General features: G+C 47.1%; 1 protein-coding gene across 2 annotated transcripts in view; it reads right to left on the bottom strand.

The window, feature by feature from the left end:
• Window positions 1-2755: 2755 nt before the first annotated feature.
• LOC137414032 (E3 ubiquitin-protein ligase TRIM7) overlaps window positions 2756-11997 on the bottom strand; it is a 31874-nt gene continuing 22632 nt past the window's right edge. For both annotated transcript variants that reach the window (XM_078769383.1, XM_078769384.1), the window contains exon 7: window positions 2756-3421. In XM_078769383.1, coding sequence (XP_078625509.1) covers window positions 2889-3421 — 533 coding nt within the window. In that variant the 3' untranslated portion in view covers window positions 2756-2888. The remainder of the gene's footprint in view (window positions 3422-11997) is intronic.

Here is an 11997-nt window from a genome sequence, read left to right as displayed (position 1 = left end):
GGGAGAGTGTGAGAGAGAGAGAGGGAGAGAGAGAGAGGGAGAGTGTGAGAGCAAGGGATAGAGTGTGAGACAGAGAGAGAGGGAGAGTGTGAGAGTGTGAGAGCAAGGGATAGAGTGTGAGAGAGAGAGGGAGATAGTGTGAGAGAGAGAGGGAGATAGTGTGAGAGAGAGAGGGAGAGAGTGTGAGCGCAAGGGAGAGAGTGTGAGAGAGAGAGGGAGAGAGGGAGAGAGAGAGAGGGAGAGTGTGAGAGCAAGGGATAGAGTGTGAGAGAGATAGGGAGATAGTGTGAGAGAGAGAGGGAGATAGTATGAGAGAGAGAGAGGGAGAGAGTGTGAGCGCAAGGGAGAGAGTGTGAGAGAGAGAGGGAGATAGTGTGAGAGAGAGAGGGAGATAGTGTGAGAGAGAGAGGGAGATAGTGTGAGAGAGAGAGAGAGGAAAATAGTGAGAGGGAGGGGGAGATAGTGTGAGAGAGAGAGGGAGATAGTGAGAGGGAGAGGGAGAGAGTGTGAGAGAGAGAGGGAGAGAGTGTGAGAGAGAGAGGAAAATAGTGAGAGGGAGGGGGAGATAGTGTGAGAGAGAGCGAGATAGTGTGAGAGGGAGAGGGAGATAGTGTGAGAGAGAGAGAGAGAGGGAGAGAGTGTGAGAGAGAGAGGGAGAGTGTGAGAGAGAGAGAGGGAGAGAGAGAGGGAGAGTGTGAGAGAGAGAGTGTGAGAGAGAGAGGGAGAGTGTGAGAGAGAGAGAGGGAGAGAGTGTGAGAGAGAGAGGGAGATAGTGTGAGAGAGAGAGAGGAAAATAGTGAGAGGGAGGGGGAGATAGTGTGAGAGAGAGCGAGATAGTGTGAGAGGGAGAGGGAGATAGTGTGAGAGAGAGAGGGAGATAGTGTGAGAGAGAGAGGGAGATAGTGAGAGGGAGGGGGAGATAGTGTGAGAGAGAGAGGGGGAGAGAGAGTGTGAGAGAGGGAGATAGTGTGAGAGAGAGAGAGGAAAATAGTGAGAGGGAGGGGGAGATAGTGTGAGAGAGAGCGAGATAGTGTGAGAGGGAGAGGGAGATAGTGTGAGAGAGAGAGGGAGATAGTGTGAGAGAGAGAGGGAGATAGTGAGAGGGAGGGGGAGATAGTGTGAGAGAGAGAGGGGGAGAGAGTGTGAGAGAGGGAGATAGTGTGAGAGAGAGAGAGGAAAATAGTGAGAGGGAGGGGGAGATAGTGTGAGAGAGAGCGAGATAGTGTGAGAGGGAGAGGGAGATAGTGTGAGAGAGAGAGGGAGATAGTGTGAGAGAGAGAGGGAGATAGTGAGAGGGAGGGGGAGATAGTGTGAGAGAGAGGGAGATAGTGTGAGAGGGAGAGGGAGTTAGTGTGAGAGAGAGAGAGGGAGAGAGTGTGAGAGAGAGAGGGAGATAGTGAGAGGGAGGGGGAGATAGTGTGAGAGAGAGAGGGGGAGAGAGTGTGAGAGAGAGAGAGAGGGAGAGTGTGAGAGAGAGAGAGGGAGATAGTGTGAGAGGGAGAGGGAGATAGTGTGAGAGGGAGAGGGAGATAGTGTGAGAGGGAGAGGGAGATAGTGTGAGAGAGAGAGGGAGATAGTGTGAGAGGGAGAGGGAGATAGTGTGAGAGAGAGAGAGGGAGAGAGTGTGAGAGAGAGAGGGAGATAGTGTGAGAGGGAGAGGGAGATAGTGTGAGAGGGAGAGGGAGATAGTGTGAGAGAGAGAGGGAGAGAGTGTGAGAGAGAGAGCGAGATAGTGTGAGAGAGAGAGAGGGAGATAGTGTGAGAGGGAGAGGGAGATAGTGTGAGAGGGAGAGGGAGATAGTGTGAGAGGGAGAGGGAGATAGTGTGAGAGAGAGAGAGAGGGAGAGAGTGTGAGAGAGAGAGAGAGGGAGGGAGTGTGAGAGCGAGAAAAAGAGTGTGAGTGAGGGAGATAGTGAGGGAGAGAGTGAGAGAGAGAGTGTGAGAGAGAGGGAGAGAGAGGGAGAGAGTGTGAGAGAGAGGGAGAGAGTGTGAGAGAGAGAGTGTGAGAGAGAGAGGGATAGAGTCTGTGAGAGGGAGAGAGTGTGAGCGAGAGGGAGAGAGTGTGAGAGAGAGAGTGTGAGAGAGAGAGGGATAGAGTGTGTGAGAGGGAGAGAGTGTGAGAGAGAGGGAGAGAGTGTGAGAGAGAGGGAGGGAGTGTGAGAGAGAGTGTGAGAGAGAGAGGGATAGAGTGTGTGAGAGGGAGAGAGTGTGAGAGAGAGGGAGAGAGTGTGAGAGAGAGAGGGATAGAGTGTGTGAGAGGGAGAGAGTGTGAGAGAGAGAGGGATAGAGTGTGTGAGAGGGAGAGAGTGTGAGAGAGAGAGGGATAGAGTGTGTGAGAGGGAGAGAGTGTGAGAGAGAGAGGGATAGAGTGTGTGAGAGGGAGAGAGTGTGAGAGAGAGAAAAAGAGTGTGAGTGAGCGAGAGAGACAAGAGGGAAAGGGCCGGTCCATGGGGACCGATCAGCACTTGATGAATCCGGGCAGCAGGAAGAAAGAGGAAGATTCGACCCTCGACTAAATAATTACTAGTTGTGTGTTGGTGGTGGAGACGGCAGTCTGACAGGATGAGGATGGAGTCTGACGTGATTCTTGGGGTTTTTCACTCGAACAATTCAGAAAACCACGTCCCATGACTTCTTCTCTCATCCCAAAATCATGAGACTTACGTCATGCCCAGATATTGGTGTAAATTGTGAGGAATGTGAAGGAAATAAATGCATTTTCATCAAACACTAAATTAGAAAAACAACAAATGTATTTAATTTTATAAACTTTATTCTGAAATCAACAATCAGATTGTAAATATATTGTTATAATCACCAAGTAAATAATCAGAAGAGAATGAACGAACACAATGGAATGAATGAACAAAACGGAATGAAGGAAATCTTTAAAACGAGCAAAACCGCACGGAGGAGTCACCAACAACATCATAAACCCTAATCGCGGGTTTAACGGGGACCCGGAAGTTCCCCCTGAACACGTGCAGAACCCGCGAGTCCCCGAAACACGTAAACTCTCCCTCCTCACAATCCAACAAGAACCCAAACCGTTCAGGATCCCCCGGCACGGACAGGAGGGTTTCTTGATCGTTGTGCCGTGTGTAGTATTCGTTTTCACATTTCTGTAAACACCAAGACTCGGGATTCCTTCCCAATCCGCACTCTTTCCCTTCCCCTTTCCTCCGCATGGAGTTTGAACAGATTCCGATTTCACACCAACGACTCGACCCCACATCGACCTCCCAGTAATGACGACCCGAGGAGAAACAATCAGAGGAAAGAACTTGTAAACAACAATCAAACCGATCAGGATGTTCCGGGTACGGATTGTCGGTCTTGGTTCGAGTCGCCGTCCTGAGATCCCGGGAGATCTTGATCTGTCGATGTGCAGAGTTTGGGTCCAGACTCGGGGTCCGTCCATCTGTGGACACAACGACACGGGGTCACAGACTTTGTTAGACAAACGGACAGAAACACAAACACATTAATCTCTTTCATCACATTTGAAATATGAAATACATTTTTAATTTCACCTTCTTTACGAAACACAATTCACCTTCTCTTTACCTGGTTCGGAATCCCCGACCATCCTCTTGTTCCCATATAACAAAACCCTCCCCGACCATCCTCTTGTTCCCATATAACAAAACCCTCCCACGAACATCCTCTTGTTCCCATATAACAAAACCCTCCCACGAACATCCTCTTGTTCCCATATAACAAAACCCGCCCCGACCATCCTCTTGTTCCCATATAACAAAACCCGCCCCGACCATCCTCTTGTTCCCATATAACAAAACCCTCCCCGACCATCCTCTTGTTCCCATATAACAAAACCCTCCCACGAACATCCTCTTGTTCCCATATAACAAAACCCTCCCCGACCATCCTCTTGTTCCCATATAACAAAACCCTCCCACGAACATCCGGTTATTTAATTTTCGCCTCCGTTCGATTTTCTTTTAAAATAAAAATAATGACGTTTCACGGAAATTGTAACATCTTGTGAATGGGTTATGGGGTTACATAAACCTGGTGTTACCTTGACGGTTAAGGTGTCTGGTTTAACATCTTCAGGTCCTGAGTTTGAGCACCTGTCGGACCGTTAAAATAACACCTAGGCCCGGTTTCTGGAAGGATATCACATATTTATCCACTGGAGAGCTTCGAGCAACCGGGCCCAGGTGGGCTGCCTCAACCTGTCATCCTTCCGAGGTGGACCAGGTGAGTACCAGCTTCCTGGGAGTAATAAACGATTCGAGTGTCCTGCGTCGGAGTGGCGACCTGGCCAGTACTGCACTCCTTAGCCAATGAAATGGCGTGAAAGGAATTTTATTGTTACCTCCAACCAACGAAGGTGGACCGAGGATGTTTTCACCCCTGTCTGTTTGTGTGCACGATACCTCAGAAAGGTATGGACGGATTCGGACGCAATTCGGTGTACCGGTGGGGTAGGTGACAAGAAAGAAATGATTCGATTTTGGTGAAGATCCGGATCCGGATACTAGAATTATTGTCGGGATTCTTCTTCATTGATTGGTGGTGGTTCATGTGCAGCCTGTGGCTGTTTGTCTGCATCATTTTCTGGGGGCAGGACTGTGCCACTGATGCAATGCCCCCATAACCTGTCGGCAGGTACTCATTTTGCCCACCTCAAAAGGATGACAGGCTGTGTCAGCCCACCTGGTGTTACATTAACATCATGGCAGGGGCTCAAACTCAGGACCCCAACATTTAAAGGCAGCCACCTTAACCGGGAACAAACACCAACCTCACCATTGAATGATCGGGCGAACAATGATATACAGCGCGATATCTCAAAAAGTTATGGACGGATTCGGACGAAACTTGGTGGATAAGTTGGGTGTGTGACAAGGAAGAGGTGATTCGATTTTGGTGAAGGTTCGAATCCGGATTCGATCAGTGGGATAAAAATGGAATGAATCAGCCTGGTATACATTCTATCAGGGGTATGCACTCTACCAGAGGTAAGCCCTCTACCAGGGGTATGCACTCTACCAGAGGCAAGCCCTCTACCAGGGGTATGCACTCTACCATAGGTATGCACTCTACCAGGGGTATGCACTCTACCAGGGGTATGCACTCTACCAGGGGTATGCACTCTACCAGGGGTATGCACTCTACCAGGGGTATGCACTCTACCAGGGGTATGCACTCTACCAGGGGTATGCACTCTACCAGGGGTATGCACTCTACCAGGGGTATGCACTCTTCCAGAGGTATGCACTCTACCGGAGGTATGCACTCTACCAGAGGTATGCACTCTACCAGGGGTATGCACTCTACCAGAGGTATGCACTCTACCGGAGGTATACACTCTACCGAGTGCCCTTGTACTTAATACTGTTAACAGTGGTACTGTGTCTGAAGCACAGCCACACTTCCAGAAAATGATGCAACCAGCAGCCAAAGGCTGGATACGAAACAACAACAGAAGTAACATCTTGTGAATGAGTTTAAGTGATCTAATCATTTCATCTGGAGCTCATCGTGAAGTTACTAAAATGTCTTCTTTGATCTCAACATAAGGGGAGTCTTCTTCACCTGACGTTATTGCAGTCACGGGATTTGGGAAGTGGAGGAGGGGGGGGGGGGATGGAGGGATGGAGGAGGGGTGGCTGGATGTGGAAGTTACGTTTTCCTTTCTCCAGAAGCACAGCCGGTTGTCTCATTTGTATTAAAGTTGTGGAGGGTGAAATATTCCATCCTTTTTTGTGCCTCCACCGACGAAGTCACTGGAGCCAAATTGTGTTATCGGGTTGTCCGTCCGTGATCGGTTTTCATTATCGCGATAACTTAAGACCAACTGAAGGGATCTTAGTCAAAGTTGGTGCAGGTGTGTATAATAAGGTAAAGATGAAAAGATTAGATTTTGGGGTCAAGAGGTTAAAGGTCAGACGTCCGTCAGGTAAAATGTGTTACCGCGATAACCTGTGAACCAGTCATGGGATTTTTATCAAATTTGGTGCAAGTATAAATGATGCAAAGATAAACTGATTCGATTTTGGCTTCAAGAGGTCAAAGGTCAGATGTCATGTCAGGTGAAAATGTGTTATCTTGTAAAAAAAAACCTGAAGGTATTTAAATTAAACTTGGTAATAATGTGGGTGGAGGCAAATCGGTCGACGTTGTGACGTCAGAGAGTGTCGTGCTTTTTATAATACATCGTGGAGGCTCGTGGAAGCCTGAGTGTGATGAACGAATCAGGACCTAACAGGACGCACAAGGAACAGTGGAGAGCGAGGGGGAAACACCAATTGTCTAGTTGAAGGCCAATATGGAGGGAGACTTGGATAAACAATGGGTATGGGGAGGAATGTGAGGCAGGAGTGGATGCATAGAATGGACAAGGTGATCCAAGGTGTGGACAAGATGGATAGAGAAGGAAACTCCCAGGAAAAGAAGATGGAAATTTGGAAGGAGGAAGAACTGGGGTGGAAAACGAGGATAGGAAAGATCATGGTTTTGGATTGGGAATGATCGATTTTGGATTGAGATGGTGGTGAACAGGTGTCTTAAATACCTGGACGGAAGAATGACACAGAAGAGAATGTGGAAGTTGGTTTCACAGGTGGGAAAACGAGGAACGAATGATTCGAAACAAGAAATGAACGAATGCTTAGAAAACACGAAGGATGAACAACTCTTTCTGTTTGGAAAGCATGAAATGATCTTGTTCCGTATTTATGGTGAGAATGTCCCGTTTATCATTATGATGCGAGTACTATATGCAAATCGAGAAGTGTTCGCTATTTACACAATCAAAGACTCACAAGTACAGTGCTGTACTGTACATTTGTTTACCTATTATGTTTTTGTTTGTTTGTTGGTCTGTTATCCGTAATTCTACACCGATCTTAATGAAAGTTAACCATCTGATAAGGCTCGTCAAAGGCTATAACTTGTTGTTTTTGAGGTCAAAAGATCAAGGTCACAGCAGCGTCATGTTTTCTGACGTCATTTTTGTTAGATAACTTGGCACAGAGTCGTTGTTGAGAGACTTCTGGTTTGCATCACCACATTCTACTCCATCAGCACTTTGAAATCAGTGGATTTGCTCGATCACCTTTCGTCAGCCATGTTTTCAAACGGTCAAGGTCAAAATTTTCTAAAACGGTAAATTTTCATCTGATTGATGTGAAATTTGAATAGGATTTGCAGATTTGGTCACTGAATTAGTTTACCAAAATCAAAACGGCGAAAACATCACAACAGATAAACCGAGAATGGCACTCGCGAGAGCACATACCGCACCTGCGAGTTTACGTTTTGTATCCCACTGATAGGCCGGATCTGCATTCGGACCTGAACCAAAATGTAATCGGGTTGAAATTGTCACCTACCCAATCCGTCCACCGAGTTTTGTCTGAATCCGTCCATAACTTTTTGAGATATCGTGTTGTATATCGCTTTTCTCCCGATCACTCAATGGTGAAGAATCACTTAAAATTCTCGTATCTGGATCTTGATTTGGATCTTCACGAAAATCAAATCAATTCGTCCTTGTAAAATACAGATTCTGTCCACCAAATTTCGTCAGTATTCACGCATAACCTTTTGAGATATCCTGCTTACAGATAGACAAACGGTCAGACAGACAGACCAACAGGTGAAAACCTAACCTCTGTCCACCTTTGGTGGTGGAGATAACAATCGATTTAGCTGTTTTTAAATGTTAACGGTTTCCATGCCATCAATTTCACCACATTACAATCAAATGGGATTTTTGTGATTTTATTATTCCCATATCTCAAAATAGTACAGACATCTATATCTACCATATAAACCACAATGCCAGTTTGAGTGTTTGTACAGATATCTGTCCCCTTCACAAGGGAAGGTTTTAAAGGCCAATCTTTTAAAACGAATGTATTCACTACGGTCTATTTTTGAGGACAAATCAAACATGAAAAACATTTTCCATGAATAGTAATGACTAGCCGAAACCCGTGGAACATCCACGGAAGGGAGGATGTGGTGTATGGATAGAGTGTACCATTATGGATGGCATAGGGGATTTGCTTGTCCGAGTAAGAGTTAGAAAGAAAGATGAGAATGAAGAGTGCGTATATGAACAACGTATTTATTGCAATCTACTTAAATGACAACGCTACGATATACTTTTGAGTTTAGCGTACACCGCGATCGCTGACACCGGCACAAATGCATGCTCAGGAGTGTCCACTCAGTGGACGGCTTGCTGTCGCCTTCGACTGTCCAATCAGCGGACGGCTTGCTTCGCCTTCACCCAGCAGACGCCAATAGGATGGCGTCGTAAGATGGCGTCGTATCGGCAGTTAATCGGATGCTTTTGCGCCCCAACGTTGGCTAATTCAGATTTTTCGAGTATGGCTGTATGTGATAAACAAAGAGCGCGGTTCGTAGATCGTAAATCCATTAGTGCCGTGGGCATAGGGTCACTGGGTGCGGCGTAAAAGGGATAACAAAGTCGAGTCCTTACGCTATTATTATATGGATGTCCCTTCTATTGGAATTGTCAGTGGTGGCTTGCAAAACAAGCCTCAAGGCCGGTGTACAGAAGCGTTTTTTTTTAAATAACAATAAATACAAGGGGCAGGGAGGTGGAATTTGCTGCACGTGATGTGCAATGTGTGCAGAGTAAAACGAATTTTTCATTTACATCCGTAAGATGTCCAATAAACAAGCATTATGCCTAGGTCCCCCATCGGTGAAGTGATGTGAGTTGACAAAGTGGAAGACGCAAGGCGGCCATCTTGCATTTTGACGTGGCGACCCAATTTTCAATCGCGTTCTTCCTTATGCGTAGATACACCCACACACCAGATTAGAAGTTAGTAGTTCGCTTATTTTTCAAGACATTTCGCTCACAAGGTTCAGACATACATGGCGGCGGCCATCTTCGATTTTGACGTGGGTTGCACCCACACACCAAATTAGAATTCGGTCCTTAGCTTACGCACGCACGCACTCACGTACGCACGCACGCACGTCCGCATGCACGCACGCACGGACGGACGCACACACGGACGGAGGGGAAAATCATAGTCCCCCTTTCGCTGCGCAGTGCGATGGGGGACAATAAAAAAAGATACGAGTACACCTGACACTCGGCCGAGGCTTCAGACGTTGGCACGCTCACGAGGCTGCACCATTGAATAAATTGTTCCTACCCGTCATTTTTGACGAGCTTTTTACTCGTGTATAGATCAGAGAGTACGCTGGTACTTTCTATGTCGGGATGGCGCGGAAAAAAATGTCGGTCCCATCTGCTACATACAAAATTAAAGTTGGAGCATCTTCTTTAAAATGTCGCTTCGGCTACATATGAGAGCCTACGTGGTCTGTTCAGCTGATTGTCGAGGCAGGGATCACTTTTCAGTTCTCCAGACCACGGCCAAAGCAAAAAAAGCAAAAAAACCCAGATCGGTCGAATTCATCTTGAATTCCGGGAATTCATCTTGTCGTTATCACTTGGTGTTGGCCTAACGGTTGGGGCGGCGGGCTTGGGATCCTAAAGTCCTGAGTTTGAATCCCGTTGAATTAACGCCGAGCGGCTTTGATTCAGCCTGTCATCCTATCCTTCCGAGGTTGGAAAAAATGAGTACCAGATAACTGGTTGTAGAGAGGCATTGCATCAGCGGCAGCCACACCCACAGAACAATGATGCAACCAGCAGCCGGGTGGCTGCACACGAACCACCCACATCTTGTACTTCATAATAATATTGTCGCACGACTCCCGGTTAATACCAGAAGATCGCGGATGGACCGAAACGGATTTAATGGGGGCGATAACCAATACGGATTGTGCTATAATAAGTGCGGGAGGAAGAAGGAAAATGGAAGCTGCGCAAAAGGCTTACCTTCAGCGCACCGACGTAGCTCCGGTCCTGTAAGGGGATTAATGAACTTGACAAACACAAATCAGAATGTACAAAAATATAGATTTATTCCTGGACCCCGAAACAATGAAACGCGACAGCAATGAAATAAAAGTAACTAATTTGGGATCCCACACACCGACTTCAGAAACAAGATGAGGGAATATGAATACGAAAGAAAATGTCTCGTCATGTAAAGTGTAAACGCGGAGCTCGGGCTTATCTGGCTCTTGTCGTCTTGTCTCCGCTGCCCACACGCGGCTTCATTTGGCCCTGATGCACCCACGAGGTCCCACACTCCAGCACCACAGCACCGAGCACCACGAGGTCCATGCACCAAGCACCACGCGTCCAACGCAGGCTAGCGGCTCCAAGCGAGGCCAGTCCTCCCACACGATCGGCCTGCCACGTCTCAGTCAGCTCCCCCAAAGCAAACGCGCCCGCAAGCGAACTCCACTCGGGCTGTATTTCACCTCAACTCGGGCTGTGCAAGACTCACTCTATCAAGACTCAACCTCCCCGTCTCAAGACTCACTGCCAGACCCAGCAATGGCGTTCGGCGCTCTCTTAAATAACCTTCTGGTGACGTCACGTCAGCCTTGGCGCGTTACCCAATCAGTGCTCTCCACTGGCTCGCCGGCTGGAGGTTCACGCCTACCGCGCCACCCCAACTCTCGTCCCCTGTTCCGTGGTCATAGCGCGTGGTACTCAATGTGGCTAGGCCTGTCGGAGGTGTAACTGGCGGCAGCGCCCATCGGCGGTGCCCTGGCTTGGTTTCCTTGACTGTTCGTCTTTCACAGTCATGTCAGGGAAAGGGAATCGTGATTTAGTGTTGCAATAAATATCCTAACTAAGTGTCTAAGTGGTTGCGGTGCCAAAAGGGATAAAGGTTTGGCTGACCAGGTGAGACACACAGGGGCGCTACTCTTTAATCCCTACTCTACTTATCACACGAACATCCTGGTATGTTCACAAGTATTCTCCTTACCGACAAAACGCCTACACATGAAACTTATTAAAGGATGGTTTCCTTACCGCGACAGACGAAGCACATTACCTATTCAGATCTATCTGGCTCTACATATCACTACCCTCACCGACATAACAATATTCTTCAGACGGCGTATTTCCGAGCTTCCTCTATCAATGGCAATGATTCGTCTACCATCCGACTGAGTTTTACTTCCTGCAACATCCTTTGGTGTTATAATTCTAATAGCTTGAAAGGAATCTACGAAAAGTATGTAAAACTACATTCCTTTGCAAAATAATAGGACCGGGGTAGGCGTGGCTATGACTGTCGATCAGCTTGATGGAGGCGGGGCCTCTGGACACATTTGCCTGAGTGTCGGTGTTATGCGTGATAATGTGGCATCAAATAATATCAGCAGAAATATCATGCATCGGGAAATGCCTTGTTTTTCAGTGTTACACTTATGAAAATGAAATAATAGCTACACACCAGCACCGCACACGGGACATGTGATCATGAACCCTCCAGTCACGGGTCAAGGCAAACGCGAACCACATGATTAATAACCATCCCGAGTCTTGGTTTCTCGGCGGCAGATTCGCTATGTCGGCGCATCACTGATGCCGTCATATAGAACATCCTGAACAAGGGTTCAACACGAACTCTGAATTGAATCAATATTTGAATTGACATTTAGTGTTCCCTTCATCTTTGTTTTGGCACACTGCATTGACTGGACTGGTAAATGGTCAACTAATTGATATTTAAATATAAAGATCCTCGTTTCTCCACTGATCAAACCTGAACCTTGCTGTGCGCATGCTCAGATTTTAAAAAAAGCGTGCTCCGTGTACAGTGTGTTTGACGAACGTCTTTCTGATGATTTATAGTGACTGCATTTGTCTGGCGAGAATCTTCTCAACTATGACCGAGGTCTTCTGATTTCTCAGAATCAGGATTTGGATACCACAGATAAATACTTATATCTTGTCTTGATAAAGTTCTTCAACGAAGTTAATTTTACCAAACTATTATCAGAGTGTGCGCTGGCACTCTCGACTCTCCGTACTAATGTCGGGATGATGCGGATAAAAAAATGTTGGCCCCACCCACTGATACAAAACGAAAGTTGGAGTATGTT

The sequence above is a fragment of the Myxine glutinosa genome, unplaced genomic scaffold, assembly GCF_964187855.1.
Source record: "Myxine glutinosa unplaced genomic scaffold, kmMyxGlut1.1 SCAFFOLD_2327, whole genome shotgun sequence".
Lineage (NCBI taxonomy): Eukaryota > Metazoa > Chordata > Myxini > Myxiniformes > Myxinidae > Myxine > Myxine glutinosa.
This window is presented reverse-complemented; position numbering and strand designations above follow the sequence as displayed.